An 11,794-nucleotide genomic window follows, 5' to 3' on the forward strand; every position below is an offset into this window, starting at 1 on the left:
TGTACAGCTGCATTCAACCAAATTATGACCCTGTCAAGTGATTTCCACAACAGCAAAGATCCTGCCTCACTGTGGGTGTTGGTCAACCGCGGTTGTTCTATTCAATTCACTTTAAGCTCCATTCTCTTTGACATTGGGCCCAACATGGTTGACCTCATCTTGGCTGTGAGTGTGCTGTATTATTTGTTTGATGCTTATATGGCATTGATAACTGCAGCAATCTTAGAGTGCTACCTCTGGTCTTCTATGAAAATACTCTCAAAGCAGGAGGAGAAGCAAGGACAATGGTGTTATGATGTTGTTAAGGAACAGAGCATCCTGCGCGAAGCAACCGAACATTGGTATACTGCCTCATACTTTAATCGTATCCCCCATGAACAGTCTCGATACTCCTCCGCACTTAAAGATCGCATGCGTTCTTCCCTTGCCTACACGATATGGGGCCAGTTCAGATCAGTGATCGAATCAGCCTTGCTGACATCTGGATTGACATTGGCCTTCTTTAAGGCTGCAAACCGGATTGTTCAAGGAACCAAGCCCATTGGCAGTATTATAATGCTGATAACCTATTGGCATCAGCTATGGGGCCCCATTCAGTTCTTTTCTGACAGATTTTCTGACATCATCCTTAAAACGGCTGACGCTGAGGGGCTGATCCAACTGCTAAAACAAGAGCCAAAAGTTGTTGACCGGCCTGGCGCAAAAGCACTAACTCTAGATGGAGGAAGGATCGAATTCAAAAATGTTAAATTCTCGTACAATGATCGAAAGACAACATTAGAGGATATCAATTTTCAGTTGCCGCCAGGGAAAACCACGGCAATTGTTGGGGAGTCAGGAGGCGGCAAGTCAACCATCCTGAAAATGATACTCCGTTTCCATGACCCTCAACGCGGCACTGTCGAAATCGACGGGCAAAATATCCGTGATATTACTCTCGATAGTCTTCGTGGCAACATTGGCGTGGTTCCCCAGCATACTGCACTATTCCATAACACTATTATGAACAACATCAAGTACGCCAAAGACGCGGCTACTGATGAAGAAGTATTTGAGGCATGCAAGGCTGTTGGGCTCCATGAGAAGATTCTGGGTTTCGCAGAGGGATATCAAACCCTAGTTGGTGAGCGCGGCGTCAAATTGTCTGGGGGGGAGCTCCAGCGGGTTGCCATCGCTCGGGTGATGCTTAAAGACCCAAAGATAGTGCTTCTGGATGAGGCCACTAGCAGCCTCGATAGTGAGACAGAATCAAAAATTCTGGAGAGCATCCAAAAGCTCACTGCCGGACGCACAACTGTTGTGATCGCGTATGTTGTCATGGGTTATGAGTTCCATCATGTGCTGAACTGACGCTGCTTTCTAGGCATCGCCTCTCCACTATAGCCAATGCTGACTTTATACTTGTTGTAAAAGGGGGCACTATCACTGAGCAGGGCTCTCATAAAACACTTCTGGAGAAAGCCAATGGTTCCTACCGTCGTATGTGGATGTTACAAACCAAGGAGTCAAGTGAAGGTGGCAGGTAGCAGAAAGTTGGAAGGACTCTCATGGTGCAGTTACTACAAGGCTTTGTGTATCCACTCACCCTTGTATATTTGCTCGCAGCACCTGGGATGATAGCAATCCTCTTCTCCCAGCATGGCTAGCCTTTGTTGACAGACATGCTGCGCAGAACACCAACAAGCCAGGCCGCATCCTAGTCAGTCAGGAAAGTTTTCCTCTTTAGACACCCATTCTGAACCCTCAATCCTGCTTTACACTCCCTTTAGCTTGGTACCTGGTTGTGAAAAAAATGTCAGCCATTGGTCTTTCAACCAGAGACTCATGTCAAGACAGGTTTTGAATGCAGCATAGACTGCTGGCTCTGTTATGCTCACATGTCTAATTTCCGGGAGTCTTTTCATGGAAACATCAACATTTGAATCATCAATATCAACGTTATGGTAACCCTGTAAATAAATCTGGGACAATTGTAAGGAGCAGGAAAGTTTCTATATAATCATTAGCTTCTTCTTTTATAGTGCTCTCTTGGCAGATGCTTGATCGGTTTCCAGGATGGATGGGTTGAGCCTGATGCTGACTCCACTAACGAAGATAAAGAGATAGAAGAGGCTTAATGATAACAAGATCCTAATGCTATTTTGAAAAAAAAGCCACTGCGTCGGATACAATCATCGAGACAGATTGTGCCAAAGACATGTCAACTGGGATAAGGATTCCTCCAAAATGTGTTTGCCACCCCTCTGTGAATAGTTCCCCGGCCAAAAATCTATCCACAAAATCCTTGTGGACTGCAAATACCAGGCTCCTTAACAACTGTGGCGCACCTCTAGCCTTGTACCGCACTTTGGAATATGGGCCAGTATGGACCGCACTAATCAGATGTTTGTCACTTCGAAAGGTCTTTTTCTTTTTTTCGGCAAAAATTTGGACCATCGAGGAATAGCAATGTGAAGTTCGGAAGAGCTCCTAGAATCATGAAAAGGATTTCGGCTAAAACCCAGAGTGGGAAACCAAAACAATGAGAAAATTGACCATTGGGGCGTAACTGCCAAGTTTTTTGCACTATCGTCTTACTCCCGCAGAGGAGAGAATATGACTAAGAAAGTTTGACACCCTTCCACCTGGTGCTATCCACTCAGATGTCAGATACCTGTGGGCATTTTCCCCTGAAGTTCATGCGTTGAGTCTGCTGGACGCGAGAGTGGGTGATATGCCAGGCAAGTTGTCCCAGGCCCTAGCTCTACCCTAGCTGGGTGGGCAGGCAGACCTCGTCTTCCATCACCAACTTCCCCTTTTCCCGGACGCCAACTCAGTGTCTGAATCTATTGTTGTGACTCAGTAGTAGTATGTTAGGGAATGGAGCGCAGCGAGCATATTGATCAGCTACACGTATAGTAATGGAAGGGTAACAGATTAACAATATCTCATATTGATGCTCTCAGATCTTTGTCTGTTGCGTCCTTGCTTTTAGGGGCTGAGGTAGAAGGTGAGGCTACAACTAGTGCTAGTGCTAGTGTCCACGTGATTTCCTTTACATCTATCTAATAGTCTAACATACATGAAGTCTTGCAATTTCCTAATCAGGCAATTTCATCACCTTACTTGGTGTTTACTCTATACCTAGTTATAGTAGCAGAGTGGTCTGTGGGCCCGGGCGGCTTGGACCTTGGTGGTGAGCACGGTGCGCAGAGCTGCACACTACTGGCACGGGCCTGGAGGCTAGGCAGAGCCGCAACGCACAAACCCCGGACGGAAAATCATGACAACCGGACATCCGGGCCGCGGGCAAGAGCCGCTGGCACACAGACCACCCGGAGACCCCGGACCCCTAAACCTTCTCTGTAACTTTTCTATCCTTTCATGGAGACTTCCAGAAATAGACGTCTGCGACATCGATTCTTGACACAGATGCTTTCATGGTCGACGCCAAGATGGCCCATCTTTCAACACGAGAAATCACTGCAACCAAGCCCATCGGAGAGAGCCTGAATGCTTTTCGTGACAGCTTCAAATTGACCTGTAAGGATCTAGGGCTCCTGCACTCAGTAGATGCTGTGCATCGATTAGATAACGAAGGTAATGGCTTGCCAGCTGCCACGGAATCTTTCTAACTGGGTGTAGGTCTTAGAAATCTCTCCCTTGATCTGATATCGACATTGCAAGTCCTTCCAGCAGCTCGTCAGCTTCGTTCCCGGAGTACTACAGGAGTACTTCGTGATGACTTAGTTCGTTACGCGCCCAGCATTGTAGCTGGAACGTACAATAGAGAGAGTGTCATTACGTTATGTGAACGTGCTGTTGGTCTTGCCTCGGACACAGAAATTTGGAACGCTGTCTACGATCTTGTCACTGAGACCACTCCTCCCAGACCTCTACCTTTCCTCGGCCAAACACCAATTTCGCGCAACACGAGCAGCCTTTACAACTCATCTGAATTCAGGAGATATACGAACAATGTGCTAAGGGAGGAGCTGGGTTCCATCTACGTTGGTATCCCTGGCTTCTACGACGCTTTCTTTGGAGGTGTGGAAGGTCTTGAAGCAGCAGGAGCCGCTGTTTTTGGGAAATGTAAGGAAGGAGATGATCCTCTTTACAGTGATAAGGGCGGCTGGCAGGATTGGCCTAAGAGTGCAAAGGAAAATGAAGTTTTAGAGTGGCTCAGCGGGAAGGTGCGCTTGTTCGGTGATTTTGCTCGAGATGAGGGCTTTAATATGATCACCTGTCGAACCATTTTGGCACAACCTGATCGGCCACTAGAAGGCTCGATACCTGAGCGCAAGCTGGATGTCTGTTTTATTAATGTACCGGATATGGCCCAGAACTCGAAACATCATTGGTCACATGTCTTGGTTCCCGGAGAGCTGAAGAGCAATCGTAATCTTGATACAAGCTCAAAGACATGGTACGACCTAGGACGTTATGTGAGGGAAGTCTTCGCTGCGCAAGACACCCGTTGCTTTGTCTTAGGCTTTACTCTCTGTGAATCCATAATGCGGCTGTGGGAATTTGACCGGCTTGGGGCCATCGCATCTGCTCCATTTGATATCAACAAAGATGGGAAGCAGTTTATTTTGGCAATGTTGGGGTATCTTTGGCTCAATGATGAGCAACTTGGATTCGACCCCACTATCATTTCCTCAAAAGGTAAACGATTCATCGAGATCATCCGCGACGGGCGTCCGGAACGCCTTATCCTCGATAAGAACATGAAGCGGGCGCGCTGTGTTGCTGGCCGAGCGACGACTTGCTGGAAGGCTTATCGCGAAGGGGATCAATCAAAAACACCTCTTGTCATTAAAGACTCATGGCAGTATCCTGAACGACCGGAGGAAGGAAATCTTCTGCGCGAAGCGACGGAGAAAGGAGTTATCAATGTGGCAAGGCATTACCACCATCAGATAGTTTATGTGGGCGATAAAGTTCATGACATTCGCAACAACATCCGCAAAGGGCTCGATCTGACAAAGGCGACGAACTACAGACCGGCACGCTCTGACGTTTTTGAAACAGTAGATAGTGCCAGGACAGACCGCACCAATAACATCAGTGTCGGGCGCAAGAGATCATCCTCCAGCCGTACTGATCCGTTGCTGCCTCCGAGCAAGCGCACCCACTCGAGCTCTTCGATCAAAGGTGGACGAGATTCCAATAGAGTGCATCGTCGTGTCATTATCCGCGACTACGGAAAACCAATTTACGAAGCAAGCTCTCCGGTCGCTATGCTTGCAGCACTGGAAGGCTGCATAGAAGGTGCGTGGTCACGTTGCTTACATGTTCCGATGCTAACCAGCATAGGCTACGAGTCCCTTCACATTAGGGCAGGTATACTTCAAGGTGACGTTTCAGCTAGCAATCTTATGATGAACGAGGAACAATACAATCCTTCTCGGTCGGCGTTTTTAATCGACTTGGACCTTGCAATAAGGGACCAGCGAGATCGGCCTTCTGGAGCACGAGACAAAACTGGCACACGGCCGTTCATGGCAATTGGCTTGCTCCTGGGAGAAAAACAGTCCTTCATGCATGCATTGGAGTCATTTTTCTGGGTCCTCTTTTGGATATGCATCCACTACAATGGTCCGGGTAAAGAAGTTGGGCCAACCGACTTTGACTCTTGGAATTATGAGGATGATCAGAAGCTGGCTCTCTCTAAAAAGGGAATAGTGGATGATGAAGGAGATTTTGTCTCGACTGCAGATCGCTACTTTACGTCCTATCATAAACCGTTGATCCCTTGGGTCAACAAACTGCGGAAGGTGGTATTCCCTAATGGGACACGGAGGAAGGACGAAGACGAACAGCTTTATACTCATATGAAGGAGATTCTTCGGAACGCAAGGGAGGATCCAAGGGTTTCAGGTGTGGCGGCTTAGCTTATCAATTTTCTAATCCGTTCTTGAACGAAGCTGCCATCCAACAACTGCTGGCTGCTGTTGCCTAGCTGCTACAGGGACCTGGTCGCCTAAGGCCTCTCTCAGGGCGCCTCTCAACGACATATTCTGATCACCGATTATTCCTTCCACTATCAATCGTTCGGCTTCACGCGGGGCGAGAATCTTGCCTAGGTTGGAGCGAGACATGGCGGCATATGTTCTGCCCACCATATTCTCATGGTAGAAGCCAACAACAATGAATGGAGGTCGATTTTTGGAGACATCCCATTATCCAACTGCGACAAATGTAAGACCGTACTCACCCCCAGCCCTTACTACGGAGTTCTCGGATCTTTTCCATTCGAACCGTCTCTGCCACGTTTTCCTGTATTGCTTCATCTAGAGCTGACCGTCCCCCAGCATGTGCGCTTTCCACTAATCGCAGCTTTTTACCGGATGCCTCTACCACAAAAAAAAGGGGGGGGTTCACCAAGACGTTGGATGTAAAGGATCTTAAGCTTTGTATTTTTCTAAGTGGGGGTTTCTTACTAGGGCTTTTTTCAGGCGAGATACATAAGGAAGCCACTGATCCAGCAGTAGCAAGATAACTAGGCCAACTTAAAAAAAATAAAGGATGCTGTGGAGAGTTGAGGCAATGTGAAAGAAGACACAGAATTATGAAAAAAGAATACAGTAAGAGGGAGAGGTTAATAACCTGGTAGGGCCACAATTTACCAATGGACAAAATTATAGAGCCACGGTTTTACATACCAACATCGCCGTTGTGCCTTTTGATAATATGGCTTATATTGAACAGAGTCTAAACTGGGTTAGATGAACATGCTAGATTCAATTTCTATATTTTATATAGACTGGCAATTCCTGTTTATCTGTCTGGAATACATTGCTCTAAATGCTGTGGGCTCTGTCAAATAGTACTGGTACTGCTCAATCTGTCCCTTTTCGTCTATCATATTCAGAAATTTGTAATGGCACTCAAGGTAAGTATCTAGTGTGGCTATACATGTGTGCGGACATTATTCTCTTTTTTTTCTTAAATAGCCATTCCTTGCCTTTGTAAGTGCTTCCTGCCATTCCTGTTCCATACTTTGTAGCATTGATGAGATTCTCTCATCACTAGAAGGTTCACATCCTCTTAGACCGATGAACCGCCCAAAGAGACGCCGTTTCTCTTCAATGTCCATCTTCTCCTTGTCTGTGTTGAGCCACGAGCGTGTTGGTAGTGGATATGATTCATTATCTGGCTTATAGAAATGTGCAAAGTCGTCCAACTTTTCCGCTGACAGTAAATGGTACATGAGGATTGTCTGTGGAAAGTCAGGGTGTGGGAGACCAGTAGTCAAGGAGACAAGTGGGCAGAGAGTCCGTCTCATGTATCTGATCATGTTGAAGAAATCCGGATGAATTCTGTGCCTACTCTTCATTTGATAGGCCAATAATCGCCTGAATCATTCGTCAATTCCGTCCTTGGCAGAACTAGTTGTATAGAATAAGTAAACATGCAGATTGGGTAATGACAGCCGGACTGAAGTCCTCTTCTACTTCACAGTGTCTAGCGGGCAGAATCCCATATAAAATATTTTAGACTTGTGGTCTTTAAAAAGGTGGACTTCCTAGTTGAATGTGTTTTCTGTCTTTTTTCAAGTAATTCACATCTGCCGCAAAAGACTGTGGCATTTAGAAACTGTGGCCTGTTGCATATTTAGTTCTTGCTCTTTCCGTAACATTATGGCTGAACCTGCTGAGACCAGAATAGATGGCAGTTCTTTGTTATAAAATGGTCAGAGCTTTCTCTTTCCTCTTTATTCAGATACCACTGACTGTAAACAGACTTTTACCAACCTATTCTTCTGTTCCTAAAAGGACCACTTTAGAGTCATACAGCCCCAATTTTGCAGGCAAAATGGTGTCCAAGTATAGACTCCAAAAAGACCCTCAAAACTATTCCATCCTATTACCCATATTCTATCAGGGAGAAGCAACCTTCAGACAGTGCATATATTTACCTATCTATAGTCTGGATGTGGAGATCTGAATACTGAAGTGAAGAGAGGGGGAAGAGTTACAGTTTAATTAGTAGATAATGGTGCTGTCAATCGTGCTTAAGTCTGCCCACCCTTATCAGAGCCTAAAATAAGCAGATATAGACACATACCTTATCGGAATCAAGTCATATCTCCGCGACATGGTCATGGACTTGACAAAGTAGAAAGCAATAAGATGAGAATCTCATTACAGCCTTGATGGGAGGTATATTTTGAATCTACTACTAATCAGCTAACTTTATTCCCATTCAAGCGACCCCAATGTGCTCTACTCGCCTTCTAGATGTCCAGGAACCTCCTGACCTTCTCTGGGTTGGAATTCTAACTCATGAAAATCCACTTGATTGCTCAGCTTCAGGACAGGACTCCCTACCTCACCACAGGTTTTTGGGTTGCTGGAGACTGAACAAACAGTAGGCTTGGCAAAATGCAAGAAATTGGTATACTTATACTGGTCACAAGCATCCTGCCGGTGCGCTGTTGCAACTCCTTAGTCAGAATGTCTTTTAGAACCCCTTTCCCATATAATTCCACTCCTCATCGTCCTATAGAAACCTTGTCCCCATCCCGACAAGTCATGTCGGATCGGTTAAGGCTTGTAACGGCGGGCCTAAATCTTAGATCAAAAGCTCGCTGTGTTTATCTTGAAGACAGAAACAAGAAGAAGTAAAGGCAAAGGACTTGTATAGAAGGCCGTTGTTACCAGCAATACACCGCTATTGCTACTCTGGGTTGACCATGGGGTCCTGAATCTATCTGTATACCCCTTTCCTTACGTACATGTTGAATCCTATCCGGAACATGCTATCCGTTGGATCAAGGTCGGTGATGGATCATGGGGTTGACTGGATCAAGATCGAAATCAGCGACTGGATACGGACTTTGATGATGAGAACAATGTCTTCTGTTCCTGGTGGAAGAAAATGGAGGAAGCCGCTAAGAAAGATGCAGGAGCTTCCAGACCCTTTTGGAATACTTTGAGAATCTGGAAAAGCGTGTTTTCATCAATGTGAATGAACGCAGGTACACAATACCGATGTACCGAACTGGGAGTCCAGAGGTGGATAGGTATGTGGAATGGATGGTCCAGAACTGGTCCAAGGATCTTGAAGGATTCAGTCTCGAGCTGATGACTAAGATATTGGGAATGTCAAAAGATCAAATTCTGATCCTCTCTGCTGGTGTTCGCAAGGAATTATAGGAGATGAGAGTCTCCGGATACTTGGAGAGGTATGGGTTTCCCAAGGCAAGATTCATTCTCATGGCTAACATCTCAACTTGTTCTAGATATGTTGTCTTCGGACAAAAGCCAGACCACTTCTCTGATGCAGAGACTCTGATTGGGACCTGAATCTCTCAGTGGCTTGACATGTCCGGCAAAACAATATTCAGGAAGCTCTAAGGCGGGATTGCCTGAGATTATGGTCTTATGGCCATTCTACAGATGCTTTCTCTCCTCTCTTCCCGGCAGGAGAGTCTGATTACTCGAAGCTTCCATCTCTGGCGAGGCCACTTTCGTTTCTACTCAGATTGTGAGCTGTGCCCGGCAATACAGATACGGTCATACACCGACATCCTACGCAAACTTGAATTTTTGTCCTTGTGGAATCTGCACTTTAATACGCCTGTAATAGCTGTTCCTTACTGCTTTTCTTTATCTAATTTGTGTAATATATGTATCTTAATCTATGTATTATCTTTCTATATAGACATTTTGCTATTATCTCTCTAGCAAGTTGCACGTGAAGTAAAGTACAATCAACACACCATTTGCCTTCTTGTATTTGAGTATTGGGCATGTATGGTTGCTTTGCATACTATGAGTAGCATGCATTAGCTCACTGGACTAGTACACACTCTCCAATGCATACACCGTGTAATGCTTGCGAGCTGGTCATTGGCTTGCTAATGGTGGCTGCAGTTTCTGACAGGAAAATGCCCCTGTATGTATGTATACATAGTTGGTTCCCTACCATATCAGGAAAATGCAAAGAATCTGACTGATATCATCCACAACCCACGGACATTCTGGTCGAAAAGAAACAACCGGATTGCTGTCAAGAGGCCCTCCTGAGAAGCCTGAACGAAAGGGAAAAACACAACGAAGGGTGCAATAACGGATTACAAACGTGACATGATGGGGGATTCCGAGCCGGTCTCATCGAATGCCTCTCAACTCTTGAAGACACTTGTCCCCCGGGTAGGACCCCGCACTTCATTACTGCGGCTTATAATTCATACGTATGTATGCTTACTTGTTAATTGATTTAGGCCGCCGGGTTTCTAGGATCTCATCTCGTAGACTTCCTCCTGGACGCAGGCCATGTAGTCATCGGTCTGGACAGCTTCCAGACAGGCTCCCCGAGACATCTCGAACATTTGGAGAATCATCCACGGTTTGAGCTTATAAAGTAAGCGGCTCTTTACTGTTTGAGAGTTTTAATATACACTTTCCTTTTACATTTGCTAACAACAATTGTCCCCAAAGCTGGAATGTCCAAAATGAGCTTCCAGATCCCCCAGAGGTGGACCAGATATACCACCTAGCTTGCCCGGCAAGCCCAATCCAGTACCAGAAAGATCATGTCTCGACCTTGGCAACTTGCAGGGATAAAGCTCCCCGAAGACCCCGAGGTGCGCGAATATATGATGAATAATCTTCTTTAAATTTTTTCCATTCGTGATAGTTGACTGGCCATTAGATTGCTTATAAATAGGGCCTACATCCGCAGATAGTTAAAAGAATCAGACCTTCTTTATTCCTTGGAAATTAGCGTCTACTAACTCATACGGTTGCATAGTCTATTTGAAATAACACCGACTCTGTGCATATTCTGTTCATCGAGCACGTCCGGATCTGTCCAATATGAGGCCGTCGGACAACCTTGATAAGACTGTCGTGCAGGCCCTTTTGGAAGAGGCCAAACAGATATTCTAACAACGAACTGGGCGAAAGAGAAGCTGTCAGCCGAATATTACCACTATAACCTAACGGTGTGCCAAGAAACCTATCAGCCTAGTCAGCACACGCCGATCCGGGTAATTATCGGGAAGATCCTTACAATATTTGATATATCACATTGATACATCATATTTTTCGGAATTGCTTGATACATCCATATTCGGAAGGTCTTAACCCCTCATTCCATGAGATAAATAGTCAGTTAGTTAGGTAGATTCGAAGAATCAGAGCTTCCATCATCATACCTTCGGATTACTAGGTTCGCGCAGTCAGACAGAAACGCAAGAAAATCTTAAGGAGCGAACGAGACTCGAAGATACAGTGCGAGATCTGAAAATCTGCTCAGGAGAAAGCTTTAAAAGAGTATGGTACTCACTCTGGAAATATTGCAGGAAAAATCAATGGGAATTGAAAACTTGGTCGTGTGATGAGACGGCTAGAATTAATGCCTTCCAGTGGGCGACGTCGCTGGGAAATACGCGCCTGAAATAGTTAATCACTCGTATGGAGTGCTTTCAGGATGATCTAGGGGCATTTGTTTTTCGCTGATAGAGTATAACAAATCCCATCTATTGTCGTATGGTACTTCGTATACTATATACCATTTATCCCTTGTATACGAAAGGGCCCGGAAGGATGACGAATGGGGACTAGAAGCCCTAGAGGAAGCGGAAAAGATTGGAGATGGGTAATGTATAGGGGCAGCCTGGGAACAGACCAGGTGTTGCCCATACTGGCTTGAAAAACAAGGAGAGCTTATAGAGCTCAAAAGCCCTATGTAGATAGGCAGTCCAGGGCGAGGAAAAGGTTAAGAATGATCATAGATGGGGGTCTAGCCCCAGGGACTAGATAGGGGCAATAACTCTCATTCTAAACTGGTAGTTTAGAAT

The 11,794-nt window shown here is 45.7% G+C and overlaps 3 protein-coding genes across 3 annotated transcripts; all 3 read left to right on the forward strand.

Moving 5' to 3' along the window:
- Positions 1 to 144: 144 nt before the first annotated feature.
- VTN00DRAFT_2732 (uncharacterized protein) lies at positions 145 to 1,350 on the forward strand (the record flags this gene model as incomplete). Its single annotated transcript, XM_069428977.1, has 1 exon — positions 145 to 1,350. One exon carries the CDS (start codon positions 145 to 147, stop codon positions 1,348 to 1,350), a length of 1,206 nt encoding a protein of 401 aa, XP_069283778.1.
- A 2,084-nt stretch (positions 1,351 to 3,434) lies between these two features.
- Positions 3,435 to 5,876, forward strand: VTN00DRAFT_2733 (uncharacterized protein; the record flags this gene model as incomplete). Its single annotated transcript, XM_069428978.1, has 3 exons — positions 3,435 to 3,579; positions 3,625 to 5,253; positions 5,299 to 5,876. 3 exons carry the CDS (start codon positions 3,435 to 3,437, stop codon positions 5,874 to 5,876), a joined length of 2,352 nt encoding a protein of 783 aa, XP_069283779.1.
- Positions 5,877 to 10,079: 4,203 nt separating this feature from the next.
- On the forward strand, positions 10,080 to 10,599 carry VTN00DRAFT_2734 (uncharacterized protein; the record flags this gene model as incomplete). Its single annotated transcript, XM_069428979.1, has 3 exons — positions 10,080 to 10,142; positions 10,214 to 10,353; positions 10,431 to 10,599. The coding sequence occupies 3 exons, from the start codon at positions 10,080 to 10,082 to the stop codon at positions 10,597 to 10,599; spliced, it is 372 nt and encodes a 123-aa protein (XP_069283780.1).
- Between the last annotated feature and the right edge of the window lie 1,195 nt (positions 10,600 to 11,794).

The sequence above is a fragment of the Thermoascus crustaceus genome (assembly GCF_041956765.1).
Source record: "Thermoascus crustaceus strain CBS 181.67 unplaced genomic scaffold VTN00scaffold_10, whole genome shotgun sequence".
Taxonomy (NCBI): domain Eukaryota; kingdom Fungi; phylum Ascomycota; class Eurotiomycetes; order Eurotiales; family Thermoascaceae; genus Thermoascus; species Thermoascus crustaceus.